The following is a 14,263-nucleotide window of genomic DNA, read 5'->3' as shown; positions in this document are numbered from 1 at the left end:
CTGAATACACGAGACGCTGCAGGCTTTTTAATCAGAGTGCCTCCTGAAACGTCCTGCACTCAACCCCAGAAGGCATGTAAAAATGCCCCAGGCAACCAGTTCCAAATGGCTGGTGTCAGAGTCTTGAGATCATTTCCCACAGGTGGAAGTGGTTGTGATAATCAGCCTGCCAGATGTCTAGACTTCAAGCTCCTATGCAGTCACTAATCTTGCTTCATTCCATTCTCTTCCTAGCACTTAGGAGCAAAAAAATGATCCTCGCTACATTTAGTAAAAAAATAAAACTAATTTTTGTGAAAATTTGAAAGCATCTGAAATTATTGACCCATTTTTCATTTTTATAAAGCATTTTTCCATGTTCATATTTTCCTAGAAACATCAAAACCTTACAGCACAGAGAATATGTCAGACTGCATCCTGCTACAGCAAGTGAATTTGTACTGGAGCTCCTTTTTCCTTGATTTCTCCCTTTCCCCAACTGTATCATGCTTTTTTCTCTTTCCTTCCCCTTCTTTTATTGGTAACAGATAGCTCTATGACTGTGCCTGATCTGCTGAAACCTCAGAGTGGACTTAGAGGAATATCATCAAAAGCTGAGAGCAGATCCTGGACCAGATAGAGAGGATAATCTAACTGAATCAATCCAAACTTTCAATATGTTTTGCTACATGGCCGGCACTGGCAATCCTTTTCACTGAATCAGTGGACCCATACTTAATTTCTACATAGCTAAGTGTATAGTTCCAAGTCTGGCCTCTAACTACTACATTGTCCAGTTAAATGTTGTGAAATAGCTTCTTCTCATTCGCTGCACAACCCACAGGACATAAAGCAATTCTTTCAACCAAGTGATGATCTCTTAAGCTTTCATTTAATTCAATGGGGGCCATTCTTAGTGGCAGGTATGCCTACCTCACCTTACCCTGGGCTCCCTGCCCAATCTGCTGTCTGCCACACAAAGAGGCTGCCTGTACCACTAGTGTCACATATGTCACAAGTTGGCAACCTCTGATTTAAATAATAATTCAGTCTGTATCCTCTTAAATTTGCAAAGATACTTGTCTGAATGCAAAAAATGAAGCCTTGTTTTATTCAGTCTACAGAGAGACCAAAGTAATACCTCAGTCATGGATGCAAACTGCCTCCATATAATTCTATAACAATGGGGCTGCCACAAATTAAACCCTGTGGCCTCCCTGAGTGCCACTCCAATCCCCTTCCCCTACCCAACTGTTGCTCTGCTTTCTGCTTCCTGCCTAATCTGATCCTCTTCTTTCTACTGCCTGCCCTATTCATTGCTGTGTTCTCATATTCCATTTGTGGCAAGTGTGTCATGGGTTGGCCACCTCTGTCCTATAAGATCTTAACTACAAAATCTAATGATAGTATAATTAGTCAAAAACCATTCTTGACTCTGCAAATATTTTTAGAAACGTTACATGCCAGTATAAAAATATTAAAAATTAAGAATGGAATAAAGCTCTTTGGTTACAAATATAACAAAAGTAGAAGGCGATCATGTGCCTTTGTCTTTAGTTTCTAAACCAGTAGAATAACTGAGGTGGGAGGGGAGAGGGCTGCAGCCCTGGGCACTACCTTTGGGAGTTACTACGGGGTGCAAAAATAGCTGTCATTGCCAGCAACCAGCACTGCTTGGTGCAGAACCACTGTCCAGGATGCAGCCTTTGAGATCAGAGGTTCTAGCTGCAACTATGAGTATCTTCTGATTTCAGATTTCTCAATAAGTGCTCATGAAACATATTTCAGCTACCCATATGCTAAATAAATCCAAACAGACTTTAACATTAATTGATTAAAAGCTTTGAAAAGGGGACAAATGTATTAACAAACCCACCATTAACTGACCCCAAAAGAAGAGACGGTAAAGCTTCATCCAGATTTGATGGACTAGAACATGGATGCTCAACCTTCAGCCTGTGAGACAAATGCAGTCCATGAAGCCAATACATTTAACTCACGGGGGTCCCCACAGGTTGGGAAATTTGGCAGCGGGAGAGCAGTGGCCATTAATACAGCCACTTCCCCACCCCACCAAAATTCCCAAGCCCCAAACCCCTCACTCCCAGTCAGAGCCAGGTCCTGATCCCTTCCCCCTGGAAGGCTGGGCCACACATCCCTTTCTCCAGAGGGCTCAGCTGGGGCCAGCCAAACCCTTTTTCCTCCACAGGACTGGACTGGAGCCGGGCGATGCCTCCTTTTTCCCCACACGGCTGGACTGGGGCCAAGCCATACCCCTTTTCCCTCCCACAGAACTGAGCTATTCCCCCTTCTCTCCCTGGTGGGCATCTGTAAAGCCCCATTCCCCCCCTTGAGGGGCCAGGCTGCCCCTCAGCCCCACCACACATGGTCAGATGGCTGGACATGGACCATCTAGCCCACAATCGAACCAGGCACTGCCCATCCAGCCTGCTGAGGAAAAAGGCTGAGCATCACTGGACTACAGCAGTGGTGCTTAACTTTTTGGCTGCACAAGGCAGGAGTGGAATGGACTCCATCTGTGGGTCCACCAGGCCCCAGGCCTGGCACCACCCCTTCCCTGCCCCATGGTCCAGGACTGGGCCCTGGAGTCCAACACTGCTCTTTTCCTGCCCCATGCACCAGGATTGCACCCCAGGGGCCTAGCACCACACCCGCCTACCCCACATAAACCAGGATTGTGCCCTGGGGTGGCTGGCACTGCATTCTCATGCCCCCTGTGCACTAGAGGCACATCCCCAACTCTACCACCTCCCAGGCCCCCATCCCAAAATTGGGCCTTGAGGCCCAGCATCACCCCTGCCCAGCCTGAGTGCTGGGATTGGGCACCAGATCCAACACACATGACCCAGAGCTCCCCAATGGGCCAAGAGATTTGGCAACAGGGGAGTGGTGCCACCGCTCTCCCACAGCCATATTTCCGAACCTATAGGGAGCCCCATGGGCCAGATGGCACAATGCTGCAAGCTGAATTTGGTCCATTGGTTGGAAATTGAGCACCCTTGGACTAGAATATTTCAGAGTATGTTTCCTGAAAAAAATTTACTGAATGTCTGCTGCATGTTAGTGTGCCTGACAAGATACAGACACCTAATGTTAGAATCATAGAAAGTTAGGGTTGGACGGGACCTCAGGAGGTCATCTAGTCCAACCACCTGCTCAAAGCAGGACCATCACCAACTAGATCATCCCAGCCAAAGCTTTGTCTAGCTGGGTTTTGAAAACCTCCAAGGATGGAGCTTCTACTACCTCTCCGAGTAACCTGTTCCAGTGTTTTACTACCCTCCTAGTGAGGAAATTCTTCTTAATATCCAACCTAAACTTCCCTAAGGTGCAACTTGATAACAGGATAGTCACTGAAGTTAAACACATGCATCAGTAGATGTAAAATTTGGGCCAAAGACAGTTAGCTCTTTGGGACATAAACAGTCTTTATTTATTCTAATTTTTGAACATCAAATAGAAGTGTATTTTTGTTCTGGACACAGCTATGTGGAAAAAAGAGGAGGTTCAGGTCATATATCATCAGTATGATTGTCAAATAAATTCAAATTGCAGCATCTTTATTAGAAGGAGCAGTGAAAGTAAGGCAGAAAGAAGCTAGGTTAAATTTCACACTTCAGCTCGAGCTCGCAAAGTTGTCCATTATGAAAATTATCTTTAAAAAAACAGAATATATTTAATATTTAATTTTCATAAACATTAAGTATTAAATACTAGGAAAATATTTTAATAGTCCTAACTAATCAAAACATTTGAATAGTTGCCTAACTTGAAGATTTTAAATAGTTTTACTGACTTCCATGATGCTATTCCCGTGGTCAAAGTTAAGAAAACATGCTTAAACATCTTCTTGAATCAAGAAAATAGACATTTTTCCTAGTCTTCAAGTGATATCCTATTCTACATATCCTTTACATAAGGATATTGATACAAACCCAGCACTTGTTTTAGATAAGCTTTTGTAAGGCCTGATATTAATGGAAACATTTTCATTCATGTTCTCTAGTAATATTTTGAATGAAAATATACTTTTGCTTAGCTTTCAATGTTATCCAACATGGATAATATTTACTACCCAAACACTGTAACCCAAATATTGCAATATCATGTATAACTGGAAAGTTAAACTTTAAAAAATAAGGAAGAATCAATCAGCTTTTTCATTGTCCCAGATGAGTACCATGCACAAACATCAGTAAAATATATGAAAACACTGTTCCATTTTAATATTTATGTAATGATGGGTAAAACTGGTGAGTATTTTTAACTGTAATATTCCATCTAACATTGTCTCTGAAAATCTAATTTTTGGAAGAAAGCAAAAAGGAATGGTTTCATTTCTCTTTTTTGCCCCATAATTTATTGATTTTGTAGAAAGGATCCCAAACACCTATTACTAACTTATCAGTCTAACACCTCATGACTGGACACAAGCTCTTACTGTGATCATTAATACATTTTTCTAGTATCCAAAGGTCGCACAAGGAATCACTGGAATTCCATGTGTTCTGCCCTACGCTGGAAAAAGGAACGTGCTCTACATGCCCATATTAATTTTCTTAAAACTATTTCCAAATATCTCCGCTCATACAAATGCAGCCGACAAATCCTTATCTAGCACAAGTGGTGTTTAAAACAAATAAAATAAACGCCTTACATAATATTTGCTGGACTCTCCACATTCAAAATACTATACAAACAAGCTAGGGGAAGCTACACATAAAATCAATATGTTTGTTTCTTGTTATTCATTTGAGTAACTTTCTTCAGAATTAAAATTCTAGATTATAAACTCCTTGGGGGAAAATCTGATATTGGGTCACTGTAAAACACCATGCACATATCACATATATAAATAATAAAATAAAATGACTCTTCACTCATATATTAGCAATATACTTTATTTCTAGAAATAAAGAAAGGAAAGAAGAAAAATAAATGATAGTATGCTGTGCATGGGGCAGAGAGGGGTTAATTCCATTCTTTGCAGTATTATCTTCTATTAAATCTCATATCACAAAATTTGAAGTAAAGGATTTTAATAACTGTGATTCACAAACGACTTATGCTGATGACAGGAAGTAATTCCTGGAATACTTTCATAAAAAGCCATGTACTAGACAGAAAAATAAAGTGCCTGAGACTAGCTGTACCATCAGACTTTCTAATGCAAACATCACCAAACATTAGCCTTTCTAATACAAACATCATTGTCTTTTCTCTTCCACATGAAAGCCTACACACTTCTGTGCGACTCCCATGAGCTGCCTCTAATATAAGCTGCAAAAACAAGAGCACGATCCTTTGGAATGAAAAAAGGGAAAAAAATTCAATTCAAGGGGACTTAGTGATTCAGTCTATAAAAACTCCCTTGATATTCAATATATTAACTGAATAAACCCACACAAACACAAGTCCCAGGATAGCTGATTTTGAGAAAGTTGTAGCTTCAAGGCTAAAGTGAAAAACAGGAAGACACTGATAAACCTGTGTGACTGTGGGCAAGTCGGGCTCTATGCTTCATTCAACATAATGGCAAACAAGGCAGGACTTCACTGGAAAAAAAGAGAAACCATACCAATGATATCTCCTGGTTAAAGACAGAAAATATCTATTGTTTTGTAATCATCACGAGCAAGCATAGGTATTCTCTCATTAAAGACAGTTTCAGGGTTCAATACTAAAATGATCTAAATGTCCTTTATGCAATTGCAGGGCACGAAGCAGCTCTCAAGTTGCACAAGTGTGATTAAGATAAGATACTCCAAGTCTCTTTTAGGGGAGGGGTTGCAAGTGTTTATTGAACCTGATTCCTTCCCACACTCAAACTTGATGCCGCAGCAAATTTGTTGTGGCTTCTCAGCTATCTCAAAGAACCCCAGATAAAAATGCAAGGATGCTAGTCTGAGAGACGAAGACAATTCAGGGAAGGGGTCCTGTACCTTTAAGAGTTCTGTACAACACCATGCACCTTTACAAAAGCTATCTGTATGATAACCACATTTCTCACAAACTAAGTTGACAATTTAATTGTGGTCAATGTATTTTGCATGATGTACAAAGGGAATTTGAGAAGTTGCTTAAGCAGGAAAAGATTCTTACTATGATTCAATACAGTATTTTTTAGGGAAGAAAAGACTAGTTTGTGATCACTTCTCTGTCGAACACTATGCATACCAATGTTTATGTTGTGTGATCTGTTCCTTGTGCCAGAAAAAGGAAAAAGAATGTAGAATGCTTAAAAGTGAAAGTAATCTATCATGTACACATCCTCTTCTCTAGCCTGCACCTCCTCACTCCCCTCACCTCCCTCAATTTATACTCAATATGCAGCATGATCATTTACTCACAGCCCTGAATAAGCATATGGAACAGACACACACAGGGTTGCGTCTGAATGGGGTTCACCTGCTTTTCTTCAGCCTGGCAAAATTCAACGTAAGGATGAAAAGAAAACAGTGGAAAAGCACATTCATCTGCTTCACATGGTTGTTCATCCTTGAATGCATCACTTTAAATTCTTCTCCCCTGTGCACAAAATTGCCATGTGTTTAGCTGTACATACCTGCCGCTCTGGTCTGTGGTCCACGTAACTGATCTTCCCTCTGGCTTTGTTTTGTAACAGATCCTTATTGCACGAGGAAAGTCTCTTGGTATCTGAATCCCTGCCTTCCTTATCTCCAAGCTCCAAGTGCTAGTGGTAAACAGAAGCTCTCCACAACCAGGCGCCTGGCTGCAGCAAGTGTAATAGTAGAGCTGTTCCTCCCACCGATCCGCAGGTAAAGTCACAAGTTCATGTACAATCTGATTCCTGAGATTTCCCAGCTCTTCTGAACCCTCAGTTAGCTTGGCAGACCTTGTAAATTTTTCAATACCTGGCACAGCAGCAACATCCACCTCCTCGACCTTTAACACAGATAAATCACAGCAGTCCAATACCAGCAGAAAATCCTCACTCCCATGATTCTCTATGTCACAGCACTTCTTTGAACTAGAAATCCCAGAAGCCTGTGCCCTGTTGCTATGGTTACCATTTTTATCAGAAGTATCTTTTTCACCTTTACCACAGACAGCAAAATCATTATATCCAGTTTTAGATGAGCAGGCACTTGCATTTGTCACAGGAATGTGGCAGAGGTCAAATGCCCGAATTTTGAAGGTTTCATCTGACTGTGGATGGCAGGCTCCTTCCACACTACTGCCTACTTTCCTGCAACTGCTTCCAGTCTCAAAGAAGAGAACTATGCTGCCTTCAATAACTTGGCTTTTAAAATCCACATCCAAGTCCAATATGTAATGCTTCATCAGCATGTGGCTAGTGTTGGCCATTAGGGGCAAATCATCCTTACTAGGGTCTAGCTGTGTTTCCATGTTCCAGTTGGCTAGGCAACAGCGTTACCACTTCTTAAACAACATGCTTCCAGTAGCAGCCAGGGTTTTCAGCCTCCCAGTGTTATAATCGTTGATTAATATAAGTTAGTATAAGGAACTGCTGTTTCACCGCTTCTCTTACTCTGTAGAGAGGAAAACAGAGAACATTTTAATCAAGTGCAATGGTTGTATTACAAAGTTATCTACTATCTATCTATAAGCTTCAATATAGCCTTACTAATGACAGTCCTCTTTTCGCTCCAACACTCCTGAAAAGAAAAATTGCTATGCAAGACCAAACTTACTTTATTACCACATATCTTGTTTTTAAAAATGCTAAATGTATTGTTTCTAATTCCTTGCTTGAAATGAAGGTGATTTTTTTCTACTGTGATTCTAAGTAACAAGTGTGAATGAAAGCTAAATGGTCTCATATGTTTTATACTTTGAGAGTAATAATTTAATACATACAATGCAACTCCAGGGATTAATGTACTTTTCACATTATGACTGCTCTCATATCAGCACTTCTAGTAAATTACAAGAAAATGAGCCAATTTACTAGAAGTGCATTCTAAGTATTCCTTTGAGATTGCTCATGGAGATTTTTCAAATTTATACTTAAATACTCAAGGTATATCATTACATCTTAATAGCTAGAAACCCATTAACATTCTGGATAATAGCCTTCTTATGGCAAACAAAAGGTCTTTTCACTGGAAAGGAAAATATGCAAATACCTATAAAAAGGAGAAAAATTAAAATGCATCAACATCTGTCACAACAAAAGGCAGAAGTTCTTCATACAACTTTTGAACTATTGTGGATTTTTTGTGGCACTATAGTGATCAAGCTAACATAAAATTGTACAAAATAGTTTAGCTCACTGATGCTTTCTTTGCTGAACCAAAATATTTTCTAGCATATATTATATTCTATTTCTATCCATGTACTGAGTATGTATCAAGAAACCTCCGGACAAGAAAATTAAAAAAACCTCTCAACTCAGGCTCTTACTGTTCCTTCTCTAGGGGAGACTATAACTTATAGTCAATATAGACTATATTGAATAATATAACTTCTGAACGTGTGTGTGTATCATTCTTTACCTTTCTAAATGTGTTTGGTTGTTAGTTTTGGTTTCTTTTGAAACTAGCTAATTTAAATCTCTATTATTCAAGAGTTTAAAAAATGAATTAAGGCATACTACACCATATTCTGGGGACTAGAAATAGAAATTCTAGAAACTAGAAATTCTAGAAACCCACCATTAGGGCATCTAAGTCATGTTCTGTTAGGTCAGGAACACTGTAAAACAAGTATTCAAGCTCCTTTCAAAAAAGTCTACAGTGGCCAGGCATTCTTGAGGTATTGTTTCACATCCAGAAAGGCCACGCTGACCAAGATCACCTGAGAGATTTGCACATTGGTCTCCCATGCAGAAGTCAGCCTCCTCCATAGCTGCTTGCTTCTTTTGAGAGCCTGTGGAACCTCTATTTAGTCCTTTTCCCATGGACATGGAGCTCAACTATCCTTCACAGCCTCAGGGAGACTGCCCAGAATAAAAGTAGTACAGCTTGATGCTCCATTATCTTTTCTATGACTTTCGACCTCATAGGAATATCCCTCAAAAGGAGGATTTCTCAGTTCTGATTGCACATCTCTACTGAGCCACTAGGATGCAGGTGGCAGCAAAACCAGGCTGACCACAAGAGGCCTTTACCAGTGGAAATTCCTAGTATATACAGAATAATTTAGAAGATACCTTTGTTGAGGTTTTCCCTGCTAGTTTCTTCCTGATGATATTTCCATCTGACAGAAGGTTCTCCTGTTTAATTCTTTTACTATTAATTATAACCTTTTGTGCCACTCTTGATGCTTACATAGTATAACCTTTGTTGGCGTTTTTGATGCTTACATACTATGAATATTTACAGACAGTTATTGTGCTCCCCTGCCTTCTTAATTATCACTTAGCCAAGCTTTCTGAACACAATCAGCTCTTCTGGAATTGAATCCTTCAACCAGATGCATTAATACAGACTCCTAAACTAATGCAGTATCCCAGTGAAACCAATACCTTTGCACAAGTGTAGGAATTCGCCCTAGCAGATCCAGATGAAGACTTAGCTCTCTCAATTGTGGGTCTGACTTCACCATTTCCTTCTCCCAGTCGCCCTACTTTTATCTACTCGTTTATCTTATATGGCCCCTATTACTGAAGCAGAAAGGGCCTCTGTACTCGGAAAAACCAGATGGAATAGGAATATTTGGTGAGCATTAGTAACAAAAACCACATCGAGATCCAGGAAACTGAACATTGGACAGAAGAGCCATCAAAGAATGATCAAGAAGAGCTATTCATCCATCAATGACCCCACTCTCTACCATGCTTTGTGTTAAGTCCCAACTGAAAATATAAGCAGGAGAGCCAAAAATTCTAAATACTACAATGTGTGCTCAAATATTGATTTTGCAGTTAATTTCATTTTCAGTCATGAGTGTTATCTGGATTTTGGTCCTAACTACCATAAACTTTCTGTCTGCCTTCAACAAATATCTTAAGTTTGGGGAGGCAGTGTTGTTAGACAAGACAGCATTTAGATCTCCTGATGAAAACCATTATATAAAAAGTAGGAATTGTCATTATCTCTTTGCATCAACTTTCCATACATAACATAAATAAGTATTATTACCTGTACCTCACAAGGATTTTTGTACACTACAACCTATACTAAATTCTCAGCTACTTTCATGAGGCATACCATGGACTATCCTATAATATCCTAAATGGAAGTTCTGTGCACATAGAACAAAATGTAATGTTTAGAAGATGGATAAATGCATTCATAATTAGGAAAATGTGATTAAAAGGTGACAAAGAATATTGTATGACTTCTATTCCTGAATATGCTCTTACACTGAATTTTAATACCATTCCTCTGGTAAGACTGTGTAAACAAGATAGATGTATTTATGTTTAACTTTTTTTCTATATATATTCTTTACATGCTCCTCCCTCATCACATGCACTCTTATTATCTCAACACCTTCCAAAATTAAAAATTCTGCACATTAAAATCTCAGTCTCTCTCTTTTCTGCCCAGCCAGAAAGGAATGAATTTAGTTTATTTTGTGTTTATGGGCTTCAGGCTTGGGTTTTTGGTCTTCTTTTTTTTTTTTTTTGGTCTTATTTTTTTAAACAGGGTCTTACTGTGGGAAGACTGTCCAAAGGTTTGGGGTGTTTTTATGAAAATGCTGAGATTTTACAGCCATCCTAATATTTTCAGTGGTAATCCCAACTATATGGGCCCATCATCAAGAAAGCTCTGTCCTCTGTTCAAAAGTTGGCCTCAAGACTGACACTTCCACTGCTACAGTGGAACATGGATGCCATTTGAATCCTAGAAAATAATACAATCCACATAGCAACCTGAGACAATCTGTTGCAAGACTCTAATGAGCAAAAACAAAAAATAAATTTGGCTCCAGTACTCAGCAGGGAAATAATGAGGCAGCAGAACTTAGATTTTTAAAGGTTCAGGGTTATACCCTCAGGTACAGAGATTTATAGTGATCAACCTGGAGGTCATAAATGCATGAAACAGGCTATAGACTCAATTCTGAGAGGTGATGGTATACAGCATTTTTTCATGGAATCTGTTCCAGAAGCAACGAGGAATCCAAGCGAGCATAACCAATTGGACAATTTACTGACAATTTGAGGGAAAAAACTTCCATGTCAAAGCAGCAGCAAACAGCTGAAGTTGCTTTCCTCCTCTAACCAGCACCACCCTCAGTGATTCAGAGCTTCAGTTGTTTATATCCGCCATACCATTCAGTAAAGAAGAGCTTATGCCACTTGGACTTGATATGGAAGTGATGTGGGTCTGTGCAGCTGGTATTTTTCCATCCAGACAAATGTCCCATAGTATTACAAAAGCTTTATGTATTACAAAAGCATTGAACAAGTTGGGGAGGGATGCATGTGTTCAACCACTAAATGGGTTCCAGAGATAACTGTTCTGGAGCAGAGAAAAAGGTCTCCAACGTAACGCTAAGTGAAATTTGAGACATGTTGTGCTAGCCCCTAATCCAAAAGCACTAAACTTACATTAGCAAATGATAAGCGTATTTGTCTACCCATGTTGCCTCCCCTAAAACAGCTCTATACTGCTTTAGGTTTGGGAGCTAGTAAAGACAGAGCTAAGAAAGGACCACAGTTCAATGGCAATGGCAATTTCTCTTACGTATCTTTGTCTGCCTATGCCCCATGAAAGGGCTCCCGGGTATTAAAATACCGAGGAATTTGAAACAAAACATTAGCATGTTTCTCAGTTAACTTACTTAGAAAGGAAAGGTCAGATAAGAATAGTAGTTGGAGATGCCGCTGCAACAAGCAAGCAATTATTTCTTAGTGCATAGTGGCTGCACTACGGAGTAGTCTTGGAGTAGCTTTTACTCTTTACATACAAACTGTTGAGGACCTGAGGTCCTAGTAGCTTCAGATACCTTTTCATGGGATGAATCAGTCACAGACAAAAGCTTTTTTTCCTCTATAGTACTTTTATAATTTTTGAAAATTGAAATGCAAAGAAGAAACGTGTTTCTGTTTACATCCATTGTATTATTCCTGGAATTTCAAGAGACTGCCATGTTATGTCGCCTTTTTTTCCGAAAACCAGCCACTGGAAATTTCAGCATACATTGTAAGCGAGAAATGCCATAACAGCAGTTTCTGCCTTACTGGAAAAAGTAAGGCCTGCATGTGACTCATAGGGAGCAGAGCAATGAGCAGACTCAGCTCCTAGCTGCCACTACTCAAATACTTACAACACGGAAAGATTTTTTTTGTAATTCTGTCTTGCAAAAATAAGGTGTACATTTTATTCTGAGGCATGCTGTATGCAAAAAGTGTGGAATTTAACATTACACAAGTCTTAGATACACACAAATAGCATTTGATGTTACTAGATATACAGGGATTAACTTTCTGCTGAAGTTACATTTCTGCTGACTTCCACAAAATTTTGTCAATTTATACCAGTAGGAAACTTGGTCCACCTTGTGTAGCATAGTTACAGTTCATGTGGGAGCCAAATATAAACATAAAGGCTGGGAAAGGGATGACTACAGTAGAACTAAGATATGCCCATAACTAAAATATTCCTCAGCAATGTAAGAAGTACATCAATGCTAACTACAGCAACAAGAAATCAGGGAGAAAAAAGCAGAACACATTTTGTTTGTTTTATTATTATTTATAACTACAAGCAGCCAAAATTATATCTAGTGGGATAAAAAAAGTCTGTTTTGTTTACAATATGTGTGCACGTAATATGGCACTAGGACAGCTCCCTGGTCCCCATGCTGCAATCTACCCAAGCACACACACTGACCTGGGAATCTGCAGCGCTCACTCCTCAGAGGACATCTGACCTACAGGCAGGATCAGTCAGTATTGACAGCCCTCCCCTTTCTGAGCCTGCTTCCCCTCTTTTAAAGCAATTCTCTCAGCTTGACAGTGGCTGTAAGTATACTAGGGTATGGCCAACCCAGCCCAGCAGCTCTTCTTCACCAGGGGCTAGCTCAGGGGTCAGCAATGCTTTTGGGCCAAGTGCCAAAAAACCGACAATCTGAACTTGGAAGATGTTGGTGTGCAAGGGGCAGACAGCAGAGGAGCCACAAGGGGCCCAATCCTTGTGACAGAATAGCCCCGGCCCATTCCCCACCATGCTCCCTAAAGTGCACTTGCAGCCACTGCCAGCAATGAGCCAGGTTGCAGCTCCAGAGCCTGGTGCAGCCGCTTGCAGCCTCATAGCTGTCTGCTGCAAGCAGCGTGGGCAGGCCCTACTGCCCTCCACGAAGCCTGGGCTGTTTGTAGCAGGCAGCCGCAAGGCTGCAAGCAGCTGTACTGGGGTCCAGAGCCCCAGGCCGCCTCATTGCTGGCAGTTGCTACACACACTCCGGGAGCACAGTGGGAATGGGGCTGGGCTGTACTGCCTCCAGCCCCTTTCCCTCCGTGAGCCCCAAAGGCACACATGCAGCTGCCACTGCCACAGAGACCAGCCTGCTCACAGCAGACAGTGCGCAGACTGCAAACAGCTGCACCAGGGACCAGTGCCCTGGCCCAGCTCCATGGCAGCAATTGCTGCACACATGCCTGGGGCACATGACACACAAGGGGCCAGGGTTGCACTGTCTCAGCCCCTTCCCTGCCATATGCCCCAGGGTATGCATGCAGCCACCGACCTGCCATGGAACCCGGCCAGGGTACCAGTTGCAGCCTCCCAGCTGCCTGCCACATCCAGCTGGGACTCTGGACAACTGCTGCCTGCCACAGAGACCCAGCTGCTTGCAGCCTCTCTGCCACCTGCTGCAAGCAGCCCAAGTTCCATGGCCAGGAGCAGCTGGCCACAGCCCACATTGGCTGTGGCATGCCAAACTAAATACCCTCAACTGTCATGCTCTGGCGCAAGTGCCAGGGGTTGGCAACCCTTGAGGTAGTACACACCATCGCAATGCAAAAAATACACATGAAGATGACATTGTAGCATGCAGCATAAAGAATATTTTGTGGACTGGAGATTAAAGGCAGGGAATGTATATGATCTTGTGTACTAATTACCAGGAATACTGGTTTTTCCATGATAAAAAATTGCAAATTCTCTAATAACCCCCCCACACAATCCATTATTAAAATGAAAGTCCCCCCACAGTGCCCCCCCATCCTGCTGGACAGATCTGTGCCTGGGGCAGGCATGGGCTGCCCCTCACTTCCCACCCACAGCCCCCTGGCCCTGCTCTGCCACTCACTCCTCCCTCCCCCACAGCTCCCACAGGCTTGCTGGTGCCTCTTGTCCCCCCCACCCACAATCCCCCAGACCTGCCA

At 41.4% G+C, this 14,263-nt stretch overlaps 1 protein-coding gene across 3 annotated transcripts in view; it reads right to left on the bottom strand.

The window, feature by feature from the left end:
* The window catches only part of CUNH9orf3 (chromosome unknown C9orf3 homolog), a 326,108-nt gene that overhangs the window by 291,386 nt on the left and 20,459 nt on the right, over positions 1–14,263 (bottom strand). For all 3 annotated transcript variants that reach the window (XM_019554787.1, XM_019554789.1, XM_019554788.1), the window contains exon 2: positions 6,566–7,514. In XM_019554787.1, the coding sequence (XP_019410332.1) occupies positions 6,566–7,371 (806 nt within the window). In that variant the 5' untranslated portion in view covers positions 7,372–7,514. The remainder of the gene's footprint in view (positions 1–6,565; positions 7,515–14,263) is intronic.

This window comes from Crocodylus porosus, unplaced genomic scaffold, assembly GCF_001723895.1.
Source record: "Crocodylus porosus isolate Cpor-Errol unplaced genomic scaffold, CroPor_comp1, whole genome shotgun sequence".
Taxonomy (NCBI): Eukaryota; Metazoa; Chordata; order Crocodylia; family Crocodylidae; genus Crocodylus; species Crocodylus porosus.
This window is presented reverse-complemented; position numbering and strand designations above follow the sequence as displayed.